Below are 26491 nucleotides of genomic sequence, written 5' to 3' on the forward strand. Positions count from 1 at the left end.
ATGAGAGTAAGCTAGCTAGTAATATAAAGATAGATAGTAAAAGTTTCCATAGATATTTAAGTAAGAAAAGAGTTAATAAAGTGAGCTTTGGTCCTATAGAATGTGTGTCTGGAGAATTGATAATGGAAAGGGCGATGGTGGATGAATTAAACAGGTATTTTGTTTCAGTCTTCATTATGGAAGATATGAGTAACATCCTGGAAATAGCTGAAAATCAGGAAATGGAAGGGAGGGAAGAACTCGGGAAAATTACAGTCACCAAGGAAGTGGTATTGAGAAAATTGTTGGGGCTGTTGGCTGACATATCCCCAGGTCCAGATGGACTTCACCCTAAGGTGTTGAAAGAAGTGGCTAGTAAGATAGCTGATGCACTGGTTTTAATTTTCCAAAATTCCCTAGATTCAGGGAAGGTTGCATTAGATTCAAAAATAGCAAATGTAGTTCCTTTTTTCAAAAAGGGAGGGAAACAGAAAGCAGGAAGCTATAGGCCAGTTAGCCCAACATCTGTCATAGGGAAAAATGTTCAAAGCTATTATTAAAGGTGTTATAACAGGGCACTTAAGAAAATTCAAGGCAATCAGGCAGAGTCAACATAGGTTTGTGAAAGGGAAATCACGTTTAACCAATTTATTGGAGTTCTTTGAAGGAGTTGCATGTGCTGTGGATAAAGGGGAACCGTTGAATGTACTGTACTTACGTTTCCAGAAGGCATTTGATAAAGTGCCACATCAAAGGTTATTGCAGAAACTCAAAGCTCATGGTGTTAGGGTTAACATATTGGCATGGATAGAAGATTGGATAGCTAACTAGAAGCAGAGAGTTGGCATAAATGTGTCTTTTTCTGGCTGGCAGGATGTGATGAGTGGTGTGCCACAGTGATCAGTGCTGGGGCCTCAACTTTTCACGATTTATATAAATGACTTAGATGAAGGGACAGAAGGAATGGTTTCTAAATTTGTTGATGACACAAAGATAGGTAGGAAAGTAAATTATGAAGAGGACGTAAGGAGGCTACGAAGTGAGATAGGTTAAGTGGGTGGGCAAAGATCTGGCAAATGAGGTATAATGTGGGCAAATGTGAAATTGTTCATTTTGGCAGGAATAATAAAAAAGAAGCTTATTATCTAAATGGTGAGAGATTGCAGAGCTCTGAGATTCAGAAGGACCTTAGTGTCCTAGTGCATGAAGCACATAAGGTTAATATGCAGGTACAACAGGTAATTAGGAAAGCTCATAAAATGTTATCACTTATTATGAGAGGAATTGATTACAAAAGTAGGGAGGTTATGCTTCCATTGTACAGGGCATTGGTAAGACCACATTTGGAGTATTGTGTATAGTACTGGTCTCCTTATTTAAAGAAAGATGTAAATGCATTAGAAACAGTTCAGAGAAGGCTTACTAGACTAATATCAGGAATGGGCGGATTGTCTTATGAGGAAAGGCTGGACAGTTAGGCCTGTATCCACTAGAGTTTAGAAGAGTAAAAGGCAACTTAATTGAAACCTTTAAGATCCCGAGGCGTCTTGACAGGGTGGATGTGGAGATGATGTTTCCTCTTGTGGGAGAATCTAGAATTACGGTAACTGTTTAAAAATGTAGGGTTGAGAATCTTTTGAGCTCACTTCCTCCAAAAGGCGGTGGAAGCAGTCTTTGAATATTCTTAAGGCAGAGCTAGTTAGATCCTTGATTAACAAGGGGGGTGAAAGGTGATCGGAGGTAGGCAGGAATGTGGGGTTGAGGTTACATTCAAATCATCCATGATCTTATTGAATGGCAGAGCAGGCTCGAGGGGGCCAAGTGGCCCACTCCTCCTAATCTGGTATGTATGTTTTTACGTATGTTTGTATGTGTAGATCGGTGGTTCCATTTAGCCTTGGAACAGTTCTAGCAGCATATCATATGGTAACAATTATATGAGGTAGACTGTTTTTGATTCTTTATCTGTCCATTTCTTTCTTCAGTGTTTATACAATGTAGTATTGTCATCTTCTCCTTAGGTAATTACTCGGGATTGAGGATGACTTGCTTCCACTCTGGCTCGGTGGGTTCTCAGATGGCTGATAAATGTGTGATCTGTGGACTCTGCCACATGTCGGGCAGGTGGTGCTTGAAGGGTTGGGTTGATGGCTTGTTTTGTGGTTTGTGCGCTCCCTCCAATGCTTCGAGTTCACTTCTGTGTGTTCCAGTGAAGTCTCTCGATGTGTTTGGTGCCTTACATAGGAACGTAGGACTTAGCAGGAGTAGGCCATTTGGCCCCTCGAGCCTGCTCCACCATTCAATAAGATCATGGCTGACCTGATTGTGGTCTCAACTCTACTTTCCTATATGCCCTCCATTACTCTCGACTCCCTGTCCATCTCTGCCTTGAATAAATTCAATGCCCCAGGCTCCACTGCTTTCTGGGGAAGAGAATTCCACATACTAATGACCCTCTGAGAGAAAACATTTCTTCTCATTTCTAATTTTATATTCCATTCCCCTTGCAATAAATGCCAACTTTCCATTTGCCTTCCTAATCACTTGCTGCACCTACATATTAATTTTTTGTGACTCATGTACCATCTCACCCAGATTCGACTGTACCACCCGAGTTCTGCAATCTCTCTCCGTTTAAATACTCTACTGCTTTTCTATTCTTCCTGCCAAAGTGGACAAGTTAACATTTTCCCACATTATACTCCATCAGCCAAATATTTGCCCATTCGCCTGTCTATATCCCTTGGCAGACTCTCTACATCCTCTTGGCAACTTACTTTCCTACCTATCTTAGTGTCATTGGCAAATTTAGCTACCATACATTTGGTCCCTGCATCCAAGTCATTGATGTAGATTGTAAATAATTGAGGTACCAGCACTGATCCCTGTGACACTCCACAAGTTACAGCTTGCCAACCTGAAAAAGACTAATTTTTCCCTACTCTCTGCGTCCTGTAGCTAACCAATCCTTTATCCATGCTAATATGTTAGCCCTACGCATGAGCTCTTATCTTGTTAGTAACCTTCAATGTGGCATCTTGTCAAATGCCTTTTGGAAATACATGTATAGCACATCTGCTGGTTCCCTTTTATCCATCTTGCTTGTTACTTCCTCAAAAAACTCTAATAAATTAGTTAAACAGGATTTCCCTTTCACAAAGCCATGTTGACTCTGCCTGATCACATTGATTTTTCTAAGTATTCTTCCATAACCTCCTTAATAATGGATTCTAACAGTTTCCCTATGACAGATGTTAGGAAACCAGAGGCTGGTTAGCCTGCTTCCTGTCTCCTTCCTTTCTTGAATAAAGGTGTTACAGTAGCTATTTTCCAATCCATTGGGATCCTCCCAGAATCTATGGAATTTTGGAAGGTTATAATCAATGCACCTATTATTTTTACAGGCACTTCTTTTAAGATCCTCGGATGCATGATATCTGATTCTGGGGACTTGTCAGCCAATAGGTCAAATAGTTTTCTCCGCACCTTTTTCCTAGTGATGGTGATTGTTTCAAGTTCCTTCCTCCCGTTCACTTTTTAATTTTCAAGTATCTTTGGAAAGTTTTCTAAGGGCAGAATTTTTAGCTTGGCATGCGGGCATGTGCCTGACCCCCTTAAGCGTAAAATAGTGCTTGAAATTGTCAGGCAAGTGTTCTGACGTCATACCGTGCTCGCGTGATATTTCAGTCGGCGGGTGCGTGTGAAATCAGAAGCGTGCCCACTGACGAGGGCAATTAAGCCCATTAGAGTTCCAATTATACCCGATTTTTCGTGGTCCATCCAATCTTACGGTTGGCAGACGGGTGAATCTGCCAGGTGGACTTTGCATTTTTGATGAAACCTCATCCAAGGGCGGGAGGAAGTTTCCATTATTAAATTTAAAAAAAATTTATGGGCAGAATTTTCATCATGTATATGTTCAGGTGTTTCTGATGTGTGGACATTTTTTTTCTGGATTTCAAAATCTTTCTTTACTGCTTTTAAATTCTTCGGCTCCCTGAGGCAGCTCTCTGCCTCCAGGGAGTTTTCAATCTGCCCCCCCCCACCTCCGCCCATGTCTGCGCTTCTGCCAGGGCCTGCCCATCCCCTGCCCCCTACCCCGGCAGCACTCATCATTTCAGCACGTGTTTCGCACTGGCTGGCCGTTAATTGGCCAGCTAGCGTGAAATCGCGGTGGGGGCCGATTGAGGGCAGCGGTCCTTTCCCTGGCTGCTCCTGGGCCCGCCGATCAGGCCGACACGCCGAGCTAAATATCCTGTTCTAAGTCTTCTACAATGAAGACTGACACAAAAACTAGTTCAACACCTCTGCCATTTCTCTGTTTTCCATTATCTATTCCCCAGGCTCTCTAGAGGACTAGCACTAGCCTTAGTTACTCTCTTCCTAGTTAACTACTTGTAGAAACTCTTTTTATATTACCAGCTCGCTTTTTCTCATTCTCAACTTGCTCCCTCTTTATTATTTTTATAGCCAGTCTTTGCTGATTCTCAAAATCTGACCAATCTTCACTGACCCTTTGCAGATTTGTACAGTGTTTCTTTCAATTTGATACTATTCTAAATTTCTTTATTCAGCCATGGAAGAGTTTTCCTTGCTAGGATAAATCTTTGCAGAGTTATTAAATATTTCCTCAAAGCCTACCACTGCGTCTATACTGTCCTACCTTTTGAACTAGTTTACCGGTTCACTTTACTTTCACTTAGTTCGCCCTGCTTTCATGCCCTTTTAATTTTAGTAAGGTTTAAAATACTAGTCTTAGACCCACACTTCACCCCTTCAAACTGTATATGAAATTCTATCATGTTATAATCGCTGTCATCTAAAGGCTCATTGCTCATTACCTATAATCTACTTCCAATAGTGACCTTGTACCTTTCGTATTTCTTATCTCCACCCAAACTGATTCTACATCTTGCTCTTTTGAACTAAGGTTATCTTTCACTACTGTACTAAATAACATCCTTAATTAACAGAGCTACCGCCACCTTTTTCTAGCTTCCTATCTTTTCGAAATGTCAAGTACCCTTCAGTGTCCAAGCCTCAGCTTTGATCACCTTGCAACCATGTTTATATGATGGCTATCAGTTCATACATATTTATTTCTATCTAAGCTAACAATTCATCCATTTTGTTACAAATGCTGTGTGATTTCAGATACAGAACCTTTAACTTTGTCTTTTTACCATTTTTGCAATCTCTGTCCTTATCTAAGTTTGTGTTCTCTGTCCCTTCCTGCCATACCCTGGTTATCTTTACCCAAATTGCTACCCTTTTCTCAAATTTTGTTACGCTTTGATTTACTACATCTCCCCTCACACGATCCCTTCGCCCCATTATTTATTTTAAAGCACACTCTACCGCCCTAGATATATAACTCGCCCCAGTACTGGTCCCAGTGCAGTTCAGGGAAGACTATCCCAGCAGTACAGCTCCCACTTTCCCCAGTACTGGTGCCAATGCCCCATGAATCAAAACCCATTTCTCCCACAGCAGTCTTTGAGTCATGCATTCATTTCTCTAATCTCTAATTTGCACTTGGCTCAGGTAATAATTCAGGGGTTATTACCTTTTGAAGTTCTGCTTTTTAAATTTGCCCCCATCTGTTCATAATCCCTAAGCAAAACCTCTTTCCTAGTCCTGTCTAAGTCATTGATACCAAACTGGCAACTGGATCCTCCTCCTCCCCCCCTGCAAGTTCTTCTCCAGCCCAGAGCAGATGTCCCGAACCCTGGCACGAGGCAGGCAACATAGCTACCTGGACTCACGCACTCGATTGCAGAGAGCTGTGTCAATCTCCCTGACAATACTGTCTCCTACTACCACTAAATTCGTATTCACTTCCCCAACTTGAATTGCTTCCAGCACCATGGCGCCATGGTCAGCTCGCTCATCCATTCTGCAGCCCCCAGCTAGTTGCAAGAACCTTGAACCTATTGGTCAATTGCAAGGGCTGAGGCTCCTCCACATCTTCCTTCTCAATCCCCTTACCTACCTCAATCATGTCACACACTCTTGTCTCTGACCACTGACCAAATCAGAAAACCCTAACCTGTGACTGCTTCCTGAAACAAAGTGTCCAGGTAACTTTACCCTTCCTTGATGCATTGCAGTATCTGCATATCTGCCTCCAGCTCAATGACTCTGAGCTGAAGTCCCTCAAGTTGCTGACACTTACACAGATGTTTTGCTCTGGATCACATTGGCGAATCACAGCATATCACCTGCCATGCCATTTTTATTAAGTTTTAATTTATTATTATTTTCTTAATTTTTAATTAATAAAGCCCTACTACTCCCAATGAGCTCTACTACTGCTAGTAAACCTTACTAATACTAATAAAATCTTACAATTGCTAATAAGTCATCCGAATTTTGAAAGATAAATAAGCAAAATACACACCAAACGATCACTTACCTGCTGCATCTTGTCTCATTGCACCAAATTCCCAAGTTTGCACTCTATGACTAACAGCACTCAGTGATGAGCTGCAGTCTTTGTGCTTGCTTCCCACATGAATCATCATCTTTTTGGTCGGACACAAGCCAGAAACTCCCATGTGTTGACAGGAATGATTGACTTCTTCGTGAATGTTGAGAATACATCCCTAGAGCATTTCTGCTGCCTTCCCGGGAGTCTCTTGCCATGACCGAATTTGGGGTAGAGCAGTTGCTTCAGGGGCCTGGTGTTAGGCATACGAAATACATGCCCCCCCCAGCAGAGCTGGTTTTGATTAGTGCCTTGATGCTGGGCAAATTGGCTTGGGAGAGGACAATGCTGGCATCGGAATATTGAGTACACAATTGTAATATATTGTTTACAGAAATATTAAAAATTGAGAATTTCAAAAACACCAATGTGGTTAATACAGTTTGAGATTGGAGTTGAATTGTAGACGGAGGTGGTTGACAGGCAATTTGATATAATTGGAAGTGCTGTGAAACTCTGTGGGTAATCATTTCCACTTTACTGTTATAATAAACCTTGATTTAATAAAGAATGTCTTAATGGTAACAGAATAGATTTGCCTTGCAGCCAAAAGTAATTTTTAAAAATGATTTGTATTTACTTTGATATTAGTTAAACACTATCCTTAGGCTAGGTTGACAATCTACATTCATTATGATTTATGTTGCATAAAGTTATACTGCATAAGTAATGTTTACTTTCATACATTACACACAGAAAAAATAACAGTGTGGCCCATCTGGTCAAAAGTCAAAGCACCTCACTTCCCCACTTCAAGTATCTACACATTTCTTCATGCAAATCCCTCTTTTAATTTTTTCCATGTTATCTACCTCACTGGCAGTCTATTACATTGGAGCAATGTTGTTTAAGTTTTTTTGGAGTATAATGTGGGCAAATGTGAAATCATTCATTTTGACAGGAAGAATAAAAAATTATCTAAATGGTGGGAGATTGCAGAGCTCTGAGATTCAGAAGGATATGGGTGTCTTAGTGCATGAATCACAAAAGGTTTGTATGTAGGTACAGCAGGTCATTAGGAAAGCTAATAGAATGTTAGCATTTATTGTGAGGAGAATTGATAACAAAAGTAGGGAGGTTATGTTTCAGTTTGTTAGGAAATAGAGAGAGAGAGTTTAAGTAAGTTATTTGTATTTTGTGGTGGTTAAGAATGAGTTTTAGATTTGTATTTCTGTATCCGTGTTAAAAGGTCAAATTGAGTTTTACTTTCTCTTTAAAAAGTGCCTGCATTTCTAATGAGAGTTTTATGACTGCTGTAGCTAAGTTAAACAAATGACCAGAGAAACTGGGTTGTTGCCTAGCAACAGGGATTCAGAGAGGCAGGTCCCTCCCAGAGAGACACACACACACACACACACACACACACACACACACACACACACACACACACACACACACACACACACACACACACGAAACTAAAACAGCAGTTTGATTTGGAAGCTGTTTGAGATAAGTTGGTTTTGAAATTAGCTGCCAGGAGACACTGGAGCAAAGGAGATATCTAGCCAGTCCCAAGCTAAAGAAAAGACCCTAAAATCCAGGGGAAAGTCCCAAGCAGACCCACTAGTCAAAGGAAGGACAGGGACCTGGAAAAGTTCCTATTAAGTGAAGTTAAGAGTGAGGTGCAGAGAGAAAGGCTCCAAACTTCAGATTTAAAGAGACAAAACCTGCAGAAAGCAGATTTAAAGCGAGAACAGCTTGTACGAGTCAGAAGGTCCAAAGAGACAACTGAAGGCCTGTAACTCTTTGCTAAGGGCATGTGAAGCAGTGGTACTGTTGACGGCTGAGTCAGTGAGAGAGAGCGCATGAAAGAAAGTTTGAACGCATGTGGTGACCAAGCAGAGAGGAACATCGGAAAGAGTTCAAAACCTTGGAGGTGAACCCTTGCGGAAGGTGCCTGAGAGAAGGCATCGGTTTGGGAGAAGATTCCAAAGCAAGTCCTTTAAGAGTGGAGATTGGAAACCCTTGTGTGAAAGAAGGAGTTCAGTGAGACTGGCTCATGGTCATAGAGCCATAGAGGTCTACAGCAAAGAAAAAGGCTCTTCGGCCTATCGAGCCTGTGACGGTCAAATGAGTATGTAACTATTCTAATCCCATTTTTCCAGCCCTAGGCCCATAGCCTTGTCTGCCATGGCATCGCAAGTGCACATCCAAATACTTTTTAAATGTTATGAGGGTTTCTACCTCTACCACCCTTTCAGGCAGTAAGTTCTAGATTCCCACCACCCTCTGGGTGAAAACATTCTTCCTCACATCACTTCTAAACCTCCTGCCCCTTACATTAAATCTATGCCCTCGGTTATTGATCCCTTCACCAAGGGGAAATGTTCCTTCCTGTCTACCCTATCTATGCCCCTCATAATTTTATACACCTCAATCATGTCCCCCCTCAATCTCCTCTGCTCCAAGGAAAATAACCCCAGTCTATCCAATCCCTCCTCATAACTAAAACTCTCCAGCCTAGGCAATATCCTGGTAAATCTCCTCTGCACTCTCTCTAGTGCAATCACATCCTTCCTATAATGCAGATTCCAGAATTGCACACAATACTCTAGCTGTGGCCTAATCAGTGTTTTATTAAGTTCCAGTATATACTCCCTGCTCTTATATTCTATGCCTCAGCTAATAAAGGCGAGTATCCCATATGTCGTCTTTAGCCACCTTAATTACCTGTCCCGCTACCTTAAGGGCCTGGTGAACATGCACACCAAGGATCCTCTGATCCTCGGTATTTCCCAGGGTTCTACAATTCATCATGTATTCCCGTGCGGTGTTTGTCCTGTCCAAGTGCATCACCTCACACTTATCTGGATTAAATTCCATTTGCCACTGATCAACCCATCTGACCAGCCCTTCTATATCCTACTGTAATCTAAGGCTATCTTCCTCACTATTTACCACCCCACCAATTTTCATGTCATCTGCAAACTTACTGATCAACCGTCCTACATGGTGTGACAAGCGCCTGGGGGGAGTTGAGGAGAGATCCCTAGCATCTATCTGGAGTGGCATCTATCACTTGGTTTCAGAGTGTCGTGTGTCTGACCACAGGTCGCCTATTGGTTTACATGGACTGTGTACTTGCTGTGAACATTAGAGTATAAGATAGCTTTTGTAACCTCTGTTTTCCTTACAAATCTGTATATATCTGTGAAGGAGTATTGTAATATAATTCATCTTTTCTTGTTAAATAAATGTTAAAAGTTCATTAGCTAGCTCAGGTGACTCTGTTCAGTAGCCCCTGTCCACATATCTAAGCAAACAAATAAAAGTTAGCATCTATCAAGCTAGGTTCCACCCTGGGATAAGCTTGTCCAATGGTAACCTCAGTTGAGGATTATAACAATTTGTACAGTATTGGTCTCCTTATTTAAAGAAAGTTGTAAATGCATTAGAAGCAGTTCAGAGAAGGTTTACTGGACTAATACCAGGAATAGGTGGCTTGTCTAATGAGGAAAGGCTGGCCAGGTTAGGCTTGTATCCACTGGCAACTTAATGAAACCTTTACGAGCCTGAGGGTTCTTGACAGAGTTGATGTGGAGACAATGTTTCCTCTTGTGGGAGAATCTAGAACTGGAGGTCACTTCAAAAGTAAAGGGTCAGGATTTTAAGACAGATACGAGGAGAAATTTTTCTTTGAGAGCTGTGAGTCTTTGGAATTCTCTTCCTCAAAAGGCGGTGGAAGCAGTCTTTGAATATTTTTAAGGCAGAGCTAGTTAGATTCTTGATTAACAAGGGGGTGAAAGGTAATCAGTGGCAGGCAGGAATGTAGGGCTGAACTTACCTTCAGATCAACCATGATCTTATTGAATGGCAGAGCAGGCTTGAGGGGCTGAGTGGCCTACTCCGCCAAATTCGTGTTTGTATGTTTTACTTATAGTTTCAAGCCCAATTTAATTCTCTAATGTCCACTGTATGCATTTGGTCTTCTGTCCTAGGAGGACCTAAGTGGAAGGAACTTAAAAATGTAGATTACTCAGAATAAGCTCAGATGAAACCTCTTAAATTCATAGTACTTTTCCACAGCAACTTCAATTTATATTGGGCATTAACATAGTAAAACATCCCAAGGTGCTTCACTGGAGTAGTATCAAACGAAATTTAACATTGAGCCACATAAGATATTAAGCTTGGTCAAAGAAGATAAGTTTTGAGGAGCGTCTTAAAGCCAGAAAGAGAGGTTTACAGAACAAATTCCAGGGTTTAAGGCCCAGGCAGCTGAAAACGAGGGCATTTGGAAACCATGGTGAGAATTTTTAACTCTAGGTGTTGCTGGACCAGCAGCCAACGTAGGTCTTTGTAATGAGCACAGGGATGATAGATGAACAGGATGGTGTGTATCCCATAGTTAAGTCGTGTAAGTATATTCCTCCATTCAGTGTTTGACCATGTTTTTTGGAGGCATTGGTGATAAATGATGCAATGGGCCTTATTTCGGCAAACAAAATAGATCCGCATGAATCAAACGTCCGCATGAATCCCTGAATAGTAATCACTTACTCACTATCTCAGTAGGAACTATAAACATTATTGTTGAACCCTGCAGCATGCACCCTATTATGTTTCTTTAATGCAAGTTTGACCTTCAACGATATTGATTAAAAAAAAAAGTGAAAATCAGACATGGAATAAGATATTATTGTTCAACACCTCTCTAAACCTTTATTTATTTTGGGTTTTTTTTGCCGGCATTGTTGCGTTTCAAACACATCTTTCACAATGAGACCAAATAAATAGTTTGTTTTTCAGAGTATGTCTTTACTGTTCTCCATTTACTTTTTAGGGGAATCACTTTGATCAATATGAAGAAGGTCATCTAGAGATTGAACAGGCATCCTTGGACAAGCCCATAGAATCGGTAAGGATTTGAATTTTGATAGAGAACTGATTTTGTGTAAAGTTGAATGATTAGGTGCCCCTAATGAGGAACAAAAAAAGCTAGTGCAGTTTTAGAAAAACTAGACCAGAAATTTTCGAGCAGTGAAAATGACATAGTTGGTCCAAACTACTATCTAGTGCTTAGTGTACACCTTTATTTTAATTTTAAGTTTTTCGGGTTTCTGTAATATAACGTTTATTAATACTGTGCTGCTACTATATATACAGGACATGAAAAATGCATCTTAAGGTAAATCAACATTTTGTTTGTACTTCATGGATAAGTAGTACACGTGCTTCATTGCTGCTTTCAGTAAAATGCTTCATAAGTAATCCCACCTTATAGAAGTCTCCTTTGTAATATGTTAAAGTTTTAAGTAGTTCTAATTCAGTTAGCCTTTACATTACTTGAGTTAATTCAGTGCTTTAGTTTTTCAGCATTTGATTTTGTGTGTGGTAATTGTCATTGCACTCTCAAAGTAAAAGATGGAACTTCATGTGCAATGTGGGATGAATGGAATGAATGGATGGATGTGTAAAAAGACTGGAAATATGTGCTGATCCTCTTCAGCTACTGGATATTTTGCACATGTTTTACTGGTTATTACTAACAATCTATTTGTGCTGTGGTGCATAAAGATGATTTAACTATAGTTCAACAAATACTCATTATCACCACTGCTTAAAATTGATCTTCCTCCAAAAACTAAGTTAAGAATCGAGGGAACCACCCCTTCCCCAGTAGAGGCAAATGATAGATCAACTAAGGACTTGAACATAAGACTAGGCCAGGTCTTGAAAGTGCCCGCTGTCTTGAACCACCATCTTGCTACATATCCTTAAATCAATGTGATTTCATATAAGGGCTAGAACTTTGTGGGTGAGGATACATATATTTTTGTGGGTATTATAAGACCAATTTAAAAGAAAAACTGCAGCAACTTATTCACACCACTCGATTTAAAACAGCTAATTTAAGGTAACTCTTCAACACTAACTGCAAATGAATTGCTACATGTCATTGATCATCTCAAGCCACAGCACACAGTTAGTCAAAAGTAAATAGATCTTCCATTCCAAAAAAGCTGCCAGAAATCAGTTGACAAGTTACCTATTTCCTACTTGTAAACATAACTATTTATTGTTCTGTACCAGACTGTAAAGAAGCTCTCCAGTAGTGTATACGTTCCACTGATTTTGACTGCATACAAAAAAGCTTACAATTAAAAACAAGAATTTGGGGCAGCAAAGAATCAATTCTATTGTTTGGTTGCCAGTGGCTGTCTAAATTATAATGAACCACAACAAGTTACAATATAAATGAGGTACACAGGCAGCTATGTTCAACCTACATGAATTTGGTTAGAAACCACGGAACCATAGAAAAGTTACAGCACAGAAAGAGGCTATTCGGCTCATTGTGTCTGTGCCGGCTGAAAAAGAGAGAAGGAAAAACTACCTTCCAGCACCCGTTCCATAGCCTTGCAGGTTACAGCACTTTAGATGCACATCCAGGTGCCTTTTAAATGAGTTGAGGGTTTCTTCCTCCATCACAAAACCAGGCCATGAATTCCAAGTACCCACCACCCTCTGGGTGAAGAAGTTTTTCCTCATGTTCACTCTAATCCTTCTACCAGTCACCTTAAATCTGTGCCCCCCGGTAATTGACCTCTCTGCTAGGGGAATTCCATCTGCTACTTTTCCTCCCACTCAACCAAACCATTGATAGCATCCTGGAGGCAACAGCTACCCTTTTCACTATCAACTACACAGTCAATTTTTGTGTCATTTGCAAAATTCCAAATCGTGCCACCCACATTTAAGTCCAGCTCATTAATATATACAACAAACAGCAATGGACCCAACACTGAGCCCTGTGGAATGCCACTGGAAACCGTCTTCCATTTGCAAAAACATATATCAACATTACCCTTTGTTTCCTGTCACCGAGCCAATTTTGAATCCAACTTGCCTCATTCCCTTGTATCCCATGGGCTTTTACTTTCCTGACCAGTCTGCCATGTGGGACCTTGCCAAATGCCTTACTAAAATCCATGTAGACAACATCCACTATACTATCCTCATCAATCCTCCTTGTTACCTCCTCAAAAAATTTGATTAAATTGGTAAGACATGTCCTTCTCCTAACAATACCATGTTGACTATCCCTGATTAATCCATTCCTTTCTAAGTGACACTTTGTCATGTGTCTCACAATTGATTCTAATAATTCGCTTACCACTGAAGTCAGAGTGACTGGCCTATAATTATTTGATCTATCCCCGTACCCTTTTTAAATAATGATACAACATTCGCAAATCTCCAGTCCTCTGGTACTTCGTCTGTATCTAGTGAGGATTAGAAAATGATCCACAGGACATCTGCTGTTTCCTCCCTGGCTTCCTTTCATGGCCTGGGATGCAATCCATCCAGCCCTGGTGACTTATCCACCTTCTAGGATGTCAGTCTTTCCAGTACATCCTCTCTCACTATGCTTTTGTATCTAATATTTCACACCCCTCCTCTTTAACTAGAATATCTATTTCACTCCTCTCCTTAGTGAAGACAGAGACAAAGTATTCATTGAGAACCCTGCCCAGATCTTCAGTATCAGAGCACAAATTAACCGTATACATCTCTGATCAGCCCTACCTTTTCATTAGTTATTCTCTTGTTCTTAATGTACTGGTAAAACATCTTTGGGTTTCCTTTGATATTATCTGCCAATATTTTTAAATATCCTTTCTTTGCTTTCCTAATTACCTTTTTCACTCCTCCACCACCACCCCTCACCCCCTGTACTTTCTATACTCTTCTAGGCTTTCTATTGTAATAAGTGTCTGTCATAAGCTTTCTTTTTCTGCTTTACCTTACCTTGTATACTTTTACGTAACCAGGGGGCCCTTTTTCTTTGTGGCGACATATATAAACTGTCCCCATAGAATCTCGCTTTTGAATGCCTCCCACTGGTCTGTCACTGATTTCCCTTCAAGTAACTGTACCCAGTCCACTTTCGCCAGAGCAGCTCTCAGCTTTGTAAAATTTGTCTTTCTCCAATTTAGAACTTTTATTCCTGTTCTACCTTTGTCCTTTTCCATAATTATATTAAATCTAACTGTATTATGGTCACTATCTCTAAAATGGTCACTCATTGCTACTTCATCCACTTGCCCTGTTTCATTTCCTAATACTAAATCTAGAATTGCACTCCCTCTTATTGGGCTTGTTACATGCTGGCTAAAAAGGTTCTCTTGAATGCAGTTCAAGAATTTTGTGCCCTCTGTGCCTACTACAATGTTCATATCCCAGTTGATATTGGGTAGTTGATGTCCCCAGTTATTATTGCCCTATTGTTTTTGCACTCAGAAATTTGAGTGCATATTTGCTCCTCTATCTCCCCCTCATTATTTCGGGGCCTGCAGTACACTCCTAGTAGTGTGGCTGCCCCCTTTTTATTCCTGAACTCAACCCATATAGCCTTATTTGATGATTCATTTTAGTATATCATCATCCTTCCTCACAGCTGGAATTGATTCTTTAACCAATGATGCTACACCCCCACCTTTTTATAGCACCACCCCCCCCCCCCCCCCCCCCCCCCTGAAAATCTTATATCCAGGGATGTTGAGCTGCCATTTTTGCCCCTCTTTCCATAATAGCATCATGCTACCATGTGTTGAACCGTGCCCTCAGCTCATCGGATTTGTTTGCTATACCCCTTGCATTTAAATAAATACACTTTAACGTTGCCAAATTCCTGTGCTATAAACCTTTTAACCATTGCTGCTTCTGTCTTTCAGAGTCATCTGCTAATTTTCTGCTTCCCACTCCCTGCTCCGAATTTGTCCTATCTGAATCTGCCCTCAGGTTCCCATCCCCCTGCCAATCTAGTTTGGCCCCTTCCCCAACAAGACTAGTAAATCTCCCTGCAAGGATATTCATCCCATTCCTATTCAGGTGTAGACTGTCTGGCTTGTACAGATTCCACCTCCCCTTGAACCGGTCCCAATGCCCCAGAAGTTTGAAGCCCTCCCTTCTGCACCATCTCTCCAGCCAAGCTTTCATTTGGTGTATTCTCTTATTTCCATACTCACTAGCACATGGCCTTGGAAGTAATCTGGAGATGACTACATTTTGTGGTCTTGCTTGCTAATCTCTTTCCTAATTCTCTGAACTCAGCCTGCAGGACCTCATCCCTTCTTCTGCCTATGTCGTTGGTGCCATTGTGAACCACGATCTCTGACTGTGCACCCTCACCCTCTAGAATGCTCTGAAGCCGTTTGGTGACATCCATGACCCTTGCACCAGGGAGGCAACATACTGTCCTAGAATCATGTCTGCGACCACAGAAGCGCCTATCTATTCCCCTAATGATAGAATCCCCCACCATTGGTTGCCTCTCTTTTCTCCTCCCTCCCTGCACAACTAAGTTACGCTTGATGCTCTGGTCATGAGTCTCACAACTCTCTCCAGAGGAACCCTCTTTCCCCCGTAGGTACTCAGAACTGAGTACCTGTTAGAAAGTGGGATGTCCTCAGGGGTCTGCTGCCTTGCCTTTCTTGTCTGTCTGATGGCCACCCAATCCCTCTCTGCCTGCTCTTTCATAAGCTCTGGGATGACTACCTTCTGAAACATGCTACCCATGTAGTGCTCATCCTCGTGAATGCTCCTCAGTGATACCAGTTGCCCTTCCAGTTCCAAGATACGGTGCTCAAGTTTTTCTATTTGGTTGCACTTTCTGCACATGTAGTTGTCCAGGACATCAGCAGTGCCCTGGAGTCCCCACATGGTACAGGGTATGCACTCGACGGGTAGGAGCAGCCCTGCCATGCCTTGAATTGTTTTTTTACTGCACCAAAATTGGAATTTAAATAAACACAAAATGTTAATTAAATCTCACTGTCCTTGCACCAGTTATTTTAAAATCACCAACTTTCACTGGAACTCTTGCTCTGTCCTTGCAAGAATATCAAAGTAAGAATATCAACAATCTTTGGATACTAAGAGCAAGCAAAAGCTGTCGATGAAATTTTGAAAGTAGTGGTGCCTAGTGCAAAATTCTACACTGAATTTTGTATCAAAAGTTGGAACATAAAATTTCTCTTTAATTATGAATTTAACTTAGAATATTGTGCCATCATAACCCATGGCTCAGCTACATACAGCCTGTGGTATGTCAGGGAAACTCTGGATAAATGGGTCTATGTACCAGTTACAAAGCAATGTACAATTACCCTGGCTTTAAATCGACTTGTTTTCATGTCTGCCAATTGTAATTTGTAACAAAGCACAAGGCATGCCCTCTGAATTTCCTTACTAACCAAAGAAAAATGATTATTTATGACATTTTTGCCAACATATGTTTTCTTTATCCAGGATCAGTTAAAAGGACTGAAGCAGAATTAGTGGAGGAAAGTGGTGTTGGGAATGAGTAGTGTTCATTAAGGGGGGAATAGTTTGAACTAGTTTTCTATGTTTTTAAAATGTGTGCAAATTTCCACCCACTGTACTTAATGTGAAAAAAAAGGATCAGTAAATATTCCTGTTCTCACGAAAGATGTGCCTGTGTTTCCATGTAACAAATAATGCACACTACTTGGGGTGTCCACCATTTCTCTTCTGCAGCAGTTGAGCCATAATTGCTAAGCAGCCATGAACTGGTTTGTATTGCACGCTCTGCTATTTTTTTAGGGTTTCCTGGTTCCTTATCCTGTCCTTCCAATACAGCGAAATACCTACTGTGAGACTTTGCTGGCATGATGCTTGTCTATGGAATGGCAATAGCTGATGACGCATGTTGATAATACTGCAGGATAAGTTCTCAATTGAGTGACCTAATAACATTAATACCACCATACCTAACTAATTTTGAGTTCATTACTTTTTTTTACCTTTAACAATGAGATACCTAAAAATGTTACCACCCACTCTTTTGTTTGCTTTCCTTTATATTCACTCCAGCATGTAATATTTATTTTGTTCCACTTTTGATTCATTCATTTTTAGTTGACCAAAGCAGTAGCTCACCAAAACTATTCATTCCAAATAGTCAGTAAAACACCAGAACAAGACAATCTTCATTTACAGGTTTTGTAGTTGACATATTTCGATGTTTATTTTAGCAAATTGCTAGAAGTCCAGAAAGTAGCAGTGTAAAGTATGTGCCCCATTTGTCAGCTTTGTCAATCAAAATTCCTGTAATTTTTTTTTACATTCCTAACAATTATCTTCTTTCCCCAAAAAACTTGGAAGAATATACATTAGTAACTTAAATTTCATTTTTCAAAATAATTTTTGTTCATTTAATTGACTGCTGTTAAATTCCTGAAGTTAAACATGAGAAAATGGGAATTCACAGAAGGCAGTTGGCTTTTTTAACTTAGTGCGCAAGTTAGTTGTAATTTTGCTAAAATTCAATTAGATAACAAGAATTTTCCATTTAACCACCTTCAAAACTTATTTTTAGAATATAAATTGTAATGTACATTTTTCAACAATTAATTTTTAACCTTATAATTTCTCTTCCTTTCCTCACTCCCCCAAAAATTACTTCCATTGCTTTTCCATTCCTTAGCTGAGGTGGTAGGCACGAATCGCCCCCTGACACCACTAACTCTATTTGCAGTGATTAAGACTGAAAATGACCCAGGGCAACTTGCTCATTTTGTTCTATTTCCCTCCAAAGAGGCATTATCTGCCTTGTCCAGTGAAAGTTATGGAGATGCAGTTTCTGTTGTGACACTCAATTACGTATTAGTGGTATGGCAACATTGTGTCGTCATGCTGCTTTTGTTAGCGTTACCTATTAGCTAATAGTGTACCAGTCAAACTACTAATTAATTGCCTCCTACATTTTTATAATGCTCCAGTAAACTAGGGTCCAACAAGTTTAGTTGCATATTTTTCACTGCATCACAACAGAAATTTGGTAAGCTTTTTGTAGGTATGAAAAATTTAATTTAAAAGCCATATAATGCAATTTTCATTCCGGCGTGGTGGAGAACAAATTGATCTTTGAGTATAGGTAGAAAAGCCATGCCATCAAAAACTTTAATGTGAAAAAGCCAAGAGAATTTTTTTCGACAGCTGATGGATTCTAAATACCCATGTTGTCCTGCAGCATTGTCTCTTGAGATGTGCTAAATGCTATGCTACAGTGTTCAGTCAGTGCGAACAGCAAGCTTGGCTGGATTGGAGAGTCCACAGATTTTGAGGTGATTCTGTATGCAGATAATTAGTTTATTTGATTTTACTGAACAGCTGATGCACATAAAGTATAACTTCTGTATAATGAGATTAGTACAGCAGATTTCTAATGCATGTGATCAGGTTCACCTTTTTGCATTTTGACATTTAACTGTAGCTGTGGAAAGGAAAATAAATAGACAGTTGTGAAATATCAGTTGTTTCCCAACATCAGGAGCCATTAAATTTGCATATCCTAAACAGAACCTTTTCACGATGATCCGTTTCTTTTTTTTTACTACCTTTCATAAGCACTAATTAAATTGTTATGATATGGAAGCACCTAAAAGATGAAGTAATCTATTTTAGGAAACTTAATGTAAGTTGATGTAAATTGCATTTTAAAATCTGCAAAAATATTCCCTTTCGATTCTGACTGATTTTGTTAAATGCAGCAAATGTAGATTCTGAATTCCACTTTAGCAATAACTACCATTTAAGGTGTTCACCCTAATTTTAATATTTTTAAATTCAGACCCACCCTGGACATTATGAATATGCATAAGTTTAAAAAGATAGCTTTTCAAATATAAAATAAAGATCATCTTGTACTAGTTTCATGGATAGCCCTGTTGATGCCTTTCTCAGTTCAGTTTTAAAAGATTATAAAGCGACTTTAGCTTAGTTATCCAATATTAGGCTAAAGAGTATAGTGCTCTGAGAGCTATTCATCCTAGGGAGTGGTGGTTGCTTTCTTTTTACTGGTTTGATACAGTAGTAGTGTGTATTTACACTAGTCAGATTATGCTTTGTCATTTTGTACATATGCAAGATCTGTGGACTCCTAAACAGACAAAGGTTATGTCAATATGGCTGCTGATTTGACATTTAACAGTAGCCGCATGTTCCCTGCACTATAAATATTTCATGTCTTGTAGCTGTATGGTGTAGCATTACCATTTGGCCCTTCTAGCCATCATCGTGTGTCATCTGTAGTTAAATATAGAGTTTGTTTTGGGAACCATTCTAAAGTGCTCTTGCATGTAATGGCAAAGTAGTGCTCACCTTTCTGTCACACTTTCCTGATATATCTCCTCACACACATCTATATATATTTTTTTATTTACATATAAAAAATATATATTTTGTTTTAGTTTTTTTTTCTCCATTGTGTCATCATGGCACACTGCACTGACTTACAGCTAGCTGGTCTTGAATCGTGGATTTACATTGTGCTTTCACTATTACCTAATGTAGACATTACTTGCGAGCAGTGAATTGAACAGAAGCAGACCATTAGTGTTTGGACAGTTTCTTACTTTGTGTTACATTTAACTGTTCTTTTGACAGCCCAGTTTTTAAAGCCAGGTTCGTATGGAAATGCTTTCACTCCACTTGCACTGCTTTGAAATAGCCTATTGCTTCATCTGTCTGTTTATTTTTTTACTGCATTTATTAATATTGCAGTCAGGGTAATGTCTCACTTCCTCCTTTTCTGAAAGCTTTATAATGTGGTTTTAATATTTAATTAGATTAAAGTTGAGTTGAACTTGTATTAAAATTGATTGGAAGAGAAAACAACATTCTCCACCAAAAGATGGGGATAAAGGCGAATAGAGCCTGTTTTATGACTCATGTAAAGTTTGATTATCAATGCTAAAGAGATTTACAGCCTAGACTTAACTGGAAAATTCACCAACTAGCCAGGTTTCATTTCTTCCCTGTAACTGACATAAATAACTTTCTCCTTGAATTTGGCTTTTTAATAACTGAAATGTTTATTATATTGCCAGTGTTGAGATGAAATTATTTTTAGAAGTATTTAAACTTTGTTTTTCTGGTTACTTTTTGTAGCACTAAGTTTAGATTTTAAATTTACTATATTGGTTTAAATGCAAAAAGCTGCATACCTTACAAATCTGAAGCTTCAAGTGCAACAGTAATGCATCAGGAGAAAGAGTAAACATTAGAGACAGTACTAATGTTAAATTTTGGAAATATAAGGTCTTTTGAACCCATCAAGTTACATTTGGGTTGATTTTTGCTCCTCTATTAAATATCTTAATTTACAGAAGCATTATTAATTTGTCCTTCTGCAAGTGATTGGGATGTACTTCTCATTGGATATATTTTCTAATTTGTTAAAATACTTAATTTGAACTTTTTTTTTCACAATTATACTTTAATAGCAGCATATAAAATTTTGAAAATTACTATTGATCCTTTTTATTGAGATGAAGAATTTTCAGGACAGATGTTTTACCTTGAGTTACTTTGTTTCATTGAGGAGGGGGATAGATATCATTGCAGTCTCATTTTTTTTGATTTCCTGTTTGGAATAAGCATTATCTATTTAAAAGTTGATTTTACTTTAGCTTTATTGTTGCTTGTAAATCACCACTATTGCAATTCTGCCAATAAGTCCATACAAAAATGCCTGAACAAAATATTTCACTAATCTGCCATAGCAACCACTTTGAAGGTGGGTGAAGAGGTCACTGCTGCTACCTGCTCATTTTTTAAGATTGTATGGCAGTGAGACATGCAGTAAACATGCCACTCCATGTACATTATGAGGTGGTGGTGGGATCTGGTGTGATTCCCTAATTTAAGTGAAATGTCCAAAAAATTTAGATGACCTCCAAAGGAAAGATTCACTTTTTGATGAATAGAAAATTTTATGTGGTAGGATTTTTTTGATTGGAAAATATGAGTTTGAGACTCTGCATTTTAACACTTCGTTTCTTTTTTGACCTCTGCACTTGGCACATAATATGCTTAACTTATGTTTGGCAATCAAACCTATGTAACATGGTTTTATGCAGTGCTCGAAACCAGTTACTGTTATGTGTTCCACATCTTTGTGGTAATTGCAGGATAAAGATTTTTTAGAAAGGCTGTACCCTGACACTGCAATAAAGTGAATTACACACTTTCTCCTTTTGGTAATTTTGTTTGCAAGTGGATTCATAGTACATTGACATTTATGTAGTGCTGTGATGTGCTGGCACCAGGTTTTTATGACCTTTTAGAAATATTTTAGCCAGTATTAGTTGTTTAACACTCAGCAAGGTACCTGTACCTGTTCAGCTGCAGTGTACTTACAACTTGTGTCCTTGACCTTGCAGACCTGAAAAAGGTGAATAAAATGAAGTGCTTAGGACAAATTGCTGCTTTACCCACTGGTGTATTTCGTGTAGAATTTGTCCGAAACTGCTGCCAGGTCCAGGAAAATGTCTTCATGGCCTAGGAAGGTTTTAAAAACTTTTTTCCACTTGCACACCAACATGGAAACACACGTTGTTATGCTGGTGGAACTACTTAATATCAGCAGTAACAATTAGAAATATTCAATCAAGTCTACAAAAATATCTTTAATAGGAAACAAACTTTAAATACTGCTCAACCTGTCATTCTTTCCCTTTCCCATTTTTTTTTTAAGCTCAGCTTAATTTCTTTCTTAATTTTACTTGCTACATCTTGTTTATAACTTCATGTTCTTCATTAAAAGAAAAAAGTAACTTTAAAACATTCCACCTACTATCTTCATCCTATTGATCAAGCTTAATTCTACCTTCACCTGATATTACATATACTCATTTTTTTTCGATGGGTATCATTGGTTGGTAGTCATGCCTGGACCAACAAATTACTTTTTTTTTTACATCGTCTTCCCTAATGTTTGGACACTTAATCCAGTTACAGCATTGCTAATGCTGTCCCCCCGAAATTGTCTAAAACAGCATTTACTGGATATTCTTGGAGCAAATGGTTCACTATCATGAAGTGTGGGCCATTTACCTGTTGATACAATGTGAGGAAGCTTAGTTCCAGCACACAATATTTAACATAAACTTACCTTTTGAGAAAAGGGGGGTTATGTTTGACTACAGTATAGCAACTCTCGGGATTTGACATTGTTAACTAACTAATGGATTTTCACATTCAAGTAGGAACCCCGTCAGACTGTGGAAACTATATAGCCTATGGCAATTAATTAGTAGTAGAACAAATCTTCATTAAATTTTGAGCCTGCATAAAATCTTTGAAGGGTGCCCGTTTTGGAGCCCTTTAACATTTACTGGTCAAAGATTGCTTTAGAAGAATTTGTATATTTTGGCCAAGGTTAATGATGAGAATCAATGTTGAATCATAGCTTACTAAAATACTGACTCCAGGGAGATCATTTGAATTAGCAAAGCAATGCATTGCACGTCTAAGGTCAAAATTTAATTTTGATTGCCAGATAATATAAGATTTGCTTCAAACCCGAGAGATTCTATGGTTGTAAAATTGGAGCAAAGTCCTTGAAATTCAACACTGATATGTTTGTAGTTAGTTAACCACTCTGGTAAGGAAGATGAGACATTACGTTTGCTGCTTCTCTTCCCGCTGCCCCCCTCCCCCCCGCCCCAACCCCTACATGCACTAATGGTTCTTGCTATTAAACCTGTTGCTAGGCCTGTTCCATTCTAATTTTCAGCATTTTTGTTACCTTACACATGAAGTGCATCACAATCTGTGCTTGTGCTCATTTTGTAAATTTACTAACTTCACTGTTTCATTTTTAGTTAATAATGGCTGCATGCTGGTTATAAACCCAATCAAGTCTAGCCTGGATTTTGCTATGATCGTGTTTGGTTTCTAGTGGTGGGGCAGATTTTGCACTTACAGTAATCTGTAGACAAAAAGCAACATAACCAAATTAAAAGAAAAAACTTTAGTTGTCTGTTGCAAATTGGTGCTGTCAAGGTGACGGATATGGTCTTAAAAAGAGCTTGGTTTTATCGGTTTTACTGATTTCAGTTCTTTGTTTTACATTCTTTTTTTACCCTGCTTTTATTATTTAAGTGTTATGCACTGAAGATGCACAGCACACCATCAGAAAATAATCCCAAATTGTGTGAGCAGTTTATGACATTGTGTTTCCTTAGGATGTCCATCTACCCCATTCCCATTAGCAACTTCTTGCATGTTTATCCATCGTACACAAAATGTAGAAATATCAACTGGAAGGGAGTTTGTATTATTGGAGTATTTTTGGTCTATTCTCTGTTCTGTCTATCAGGACAACATTGGACACCGTTTGCTTCAGAAGCATGGGTGGAAGCTTGGCCAAGGACTGGGAAAGTCTCTCCAGGGTAAGTTCAGAAACATCATACAATGTAACACTTTTTAACTTTATGAAAAATGTTTTTGAGAACATGTCCAAGCACAATAAAAATGTATATACTTTTTATAATTTGTTTCCTTCCGCAGTTTAATCTTGAAATACTGAATAGTTGCATCATATTTTCTGTACGCAGAAACCTGCTTTTAATTTTAGCTGATTCTTGGTGTGTTTCTATTTTCTCCACCCCCCCCCCCCCACCTCTTTTTCCTCTGCTCTGGGTGGTGGTGTAATTAATTTGGCTCTTAAATTACATTTAAGGAAATTTAAGACCCTAGCAGTTTATTGTTTTTTGTTAGATTAAACAATTATCTTTAACATGTGGTAACTACATGTTCTAGTACAGTATCGTGTAATGAATGATGATTCATAAAAACCTGACAATTCTTGCCTTTACCCCCAACTATCACATGCACATCGCAAACTGATGTTTTCAGCTTGAATGATTGGAATTATCTTTAAAACAAAAACACAACTACATTTTATATTTTGTAGATATATTTGTAAAGTATTTGGTATATTGTGGCTATCCTTTTCCCATTTGATTTGGTCTAATTTCAGCTTGTGCTGTTCAGTTTCTCAGAGGTAAATTCCTGGAGTTAGCATGCATGGTTTTAGTAAATGCAAACTACTGATTATTATTCCTTATAACATTATTTGTATTCAAGTATATTGGAAAACAGCCCGTGACTCTGAATTATTTCTTCTAAATGGTTATTATTTCTCATAACTTGACATACTACACGTCACTGCAGCATCAGAATCCACTGCTGCGGTATAAAGTTTGGTGGAGGAGTAAATACAGGTCATTTGCAGGCATGGTCCAAAAGTGAAGCCTGTGAGTTGTTTGTAATGGAAATCTTTCAGAACTCATGTATGCTTCTCTAGCTCTATGCTTCTATAGCTTTAGCTAACTGATGTTGGATTTGAAGCTTTTTGATAACTGGGTGCTCATCGGCCATGTCTGCTATAATAGCTGCTGGCTTCTGTATCCTGCTCAAGCAGAAGAACTCAGGATTAACATATATTTTAGTGAATTTGTATGCTTATCAAAGTAAGAGATGGCAGCACTCAGAAAAAGAACACTTTTCCATTTCAAGCATCTCCTGATGTCAGTCAAGAATCTCTCATCAAGCATGGATACCTAGCTACAGTAAAGCCTCAACATTTGTTAAATCCAATTGCAGAAGATGAATTGGTACTATAATAATGTGAGATTCTATGTTAACAATACAGATGCCCTCGGAAGTCTTTCTGAAATATAGAGATTAAAATTAAAATTAAGTTGTGAACTAATAATTAGAGAGAGTAGACTTGACAACTGTCTAATCTATCGTTTTTTTTAAATAACTTTTTATTTTGTACTCATTCAAATGACAGATATTTAATGTTGGGAAATGGAATAAATTAGTTTCATGTATAAACCTTACAATCAGCAGAAAACAGGCTTTCTTTCTATTGAACGGAACTGGATTCGAACCTACCTTAAATACTCTAGTCTAATGTGCCACCCAGTTCCCCAGGTGCCATCTGTTGACTTGGCACCAATTAATAAAGCATTGTGAAAAGCTACCTAATCAGCATGCTTTGAAAATTCATTTAGCAGATATGCATGATCTTGCAATTCATAATGGAATTAATACATCACATTTACTTTAATGGATTATACTGTTAATGGCTGTGTTTATACAGATCTTACCCTGTCTGCTGCTGGTCCTGAATCTGTTAGCAGCTAAGGCAAAGTCTATTGAATACTCCTTTTGGGGATGTCTTGACATAATTCTTGATGATTGCAATACTTGAAAAGTATGCAGCTTTTTTCCATTACCAAATTATTTTGTGAACTGGGATTGCATAGAGTTTCTCACTCAAAGTGAAAGCAGTGGTTCATCCCACCATTTGTTGCAGACTTGAGGAAGAATTTTCATTTTATATAGCATCATTCACAAGCACAGGACAGCCCATAGCCAATGATTGTTTTCAGGGTATAGTTACCATTATAATGTGGACAAATATGGCAGTTCGTTTGTGGACAGTAAGGTTGCACAAAAAAAAAATAAAAAATAAGAAAAGACAAAATAGGAGCAGGAGTAAATCATTCAGTTTTATTTGCCTGTTCTACCATTTAATACAATCATGGCTAATCGTCTACCTCAACTCCACCTTTCCCTATATCCCTTAATTTTCTTAGTATCCAAAAATCTATTGCTCTCTTTCCTGAATATGTTCAATGAGTATTGCTGAAAAAAGGCATTTTGTTGAAGCTTTTCGTCTTGCACGAAAATCACAAGAATGCAACTGTCAGGGCAAGCAACAGCTTTATGAGAAGAGAGTGCTGATTGGTTGGCAAGTGGACTGTGGTAGAGGCATTGCATTGGGGAATGCATCAGTTAATGGTGACTGACAGTTAACTGCCATGCATTGTTTGAAATTTTAAACCAGGCAGCTTGACTCTGGTCAAGGCATTGCCCTGAGTAATGAACCAGTGAATGGCTATCACTTCCTTTGTTTTTCTGAAACAGATGCAATGTTTTTCCTGGCTGCAAAGAACAGGGCCCTGTGTATTAATATATGTAGCTTCCAGTACACGCAAATATGCCACACTGCGACTGACAATTTTAAATTGGTTGTCAGTGTAATTTTTAGCACACTGAGGATTATTTAGCAAATATTTAGCAAATCGTCTTCTGGGCTTGACAGCATTCTATTAGCGGCAAGACTGGCGAATCGTATCAAACAGCATGTCCCTTCCACTGATCACAATAGGTGAGGTACAGACTGTGCCCAAC

The 26491-nt window shown here is 38.9% G+C and overlaps 1 protein-coding gene across 5 annotated transcripts in view; it reads left to right on the plus strand.

The window, feature by feature from the left end:
* Positions 1-26491, plus strand: part of gpatch8 (G patch domain containing 8) — a 196523-nt gene that overhangs the window by 35289 nt on the left and 134743 nt on the right. For 2 of the 5 annotated variants that reach the window (XM_041173772.1, XM_041173770.1), the window contains exons 2-4: positions 11253-11327; positions 19883-19900; positions 23601-23673. Coding sequence is in view for 2 of the 5 variants with exons in the window: in XM_041173768.1 (XP_041029702.1) it covers positions 11253-11327; positions 23601-23673 (148 nt within the window). In the remaining 3 variants the exon portion in view is untranslated. Of the gene's footprint in view, positions 1-11252; positions 11328-11575; positions 11598-19882; positions 19901-23600; positions 23674-26491 lie in introns of those variants that run through there. The other 3 variants (XM_041173771.1, XM_041173769.1, XM_041173768.1) reach the window with 3 other exon arrangements.

This window comes from Carcharodon carcharias, chromosome 23 (genome assembly GCF_017639515.1).
Source record: "Carcharodon carcharias isolate sCarCar2 chromosome 23, sCarCar2.pri, whole genome shotgun sequence".
NCBI lineage: Eukaryota > Metazoa > Chordata > Chondrichthyes > Lamniformes > Lamnidae > Carcharodon > Carcharodon carcharias.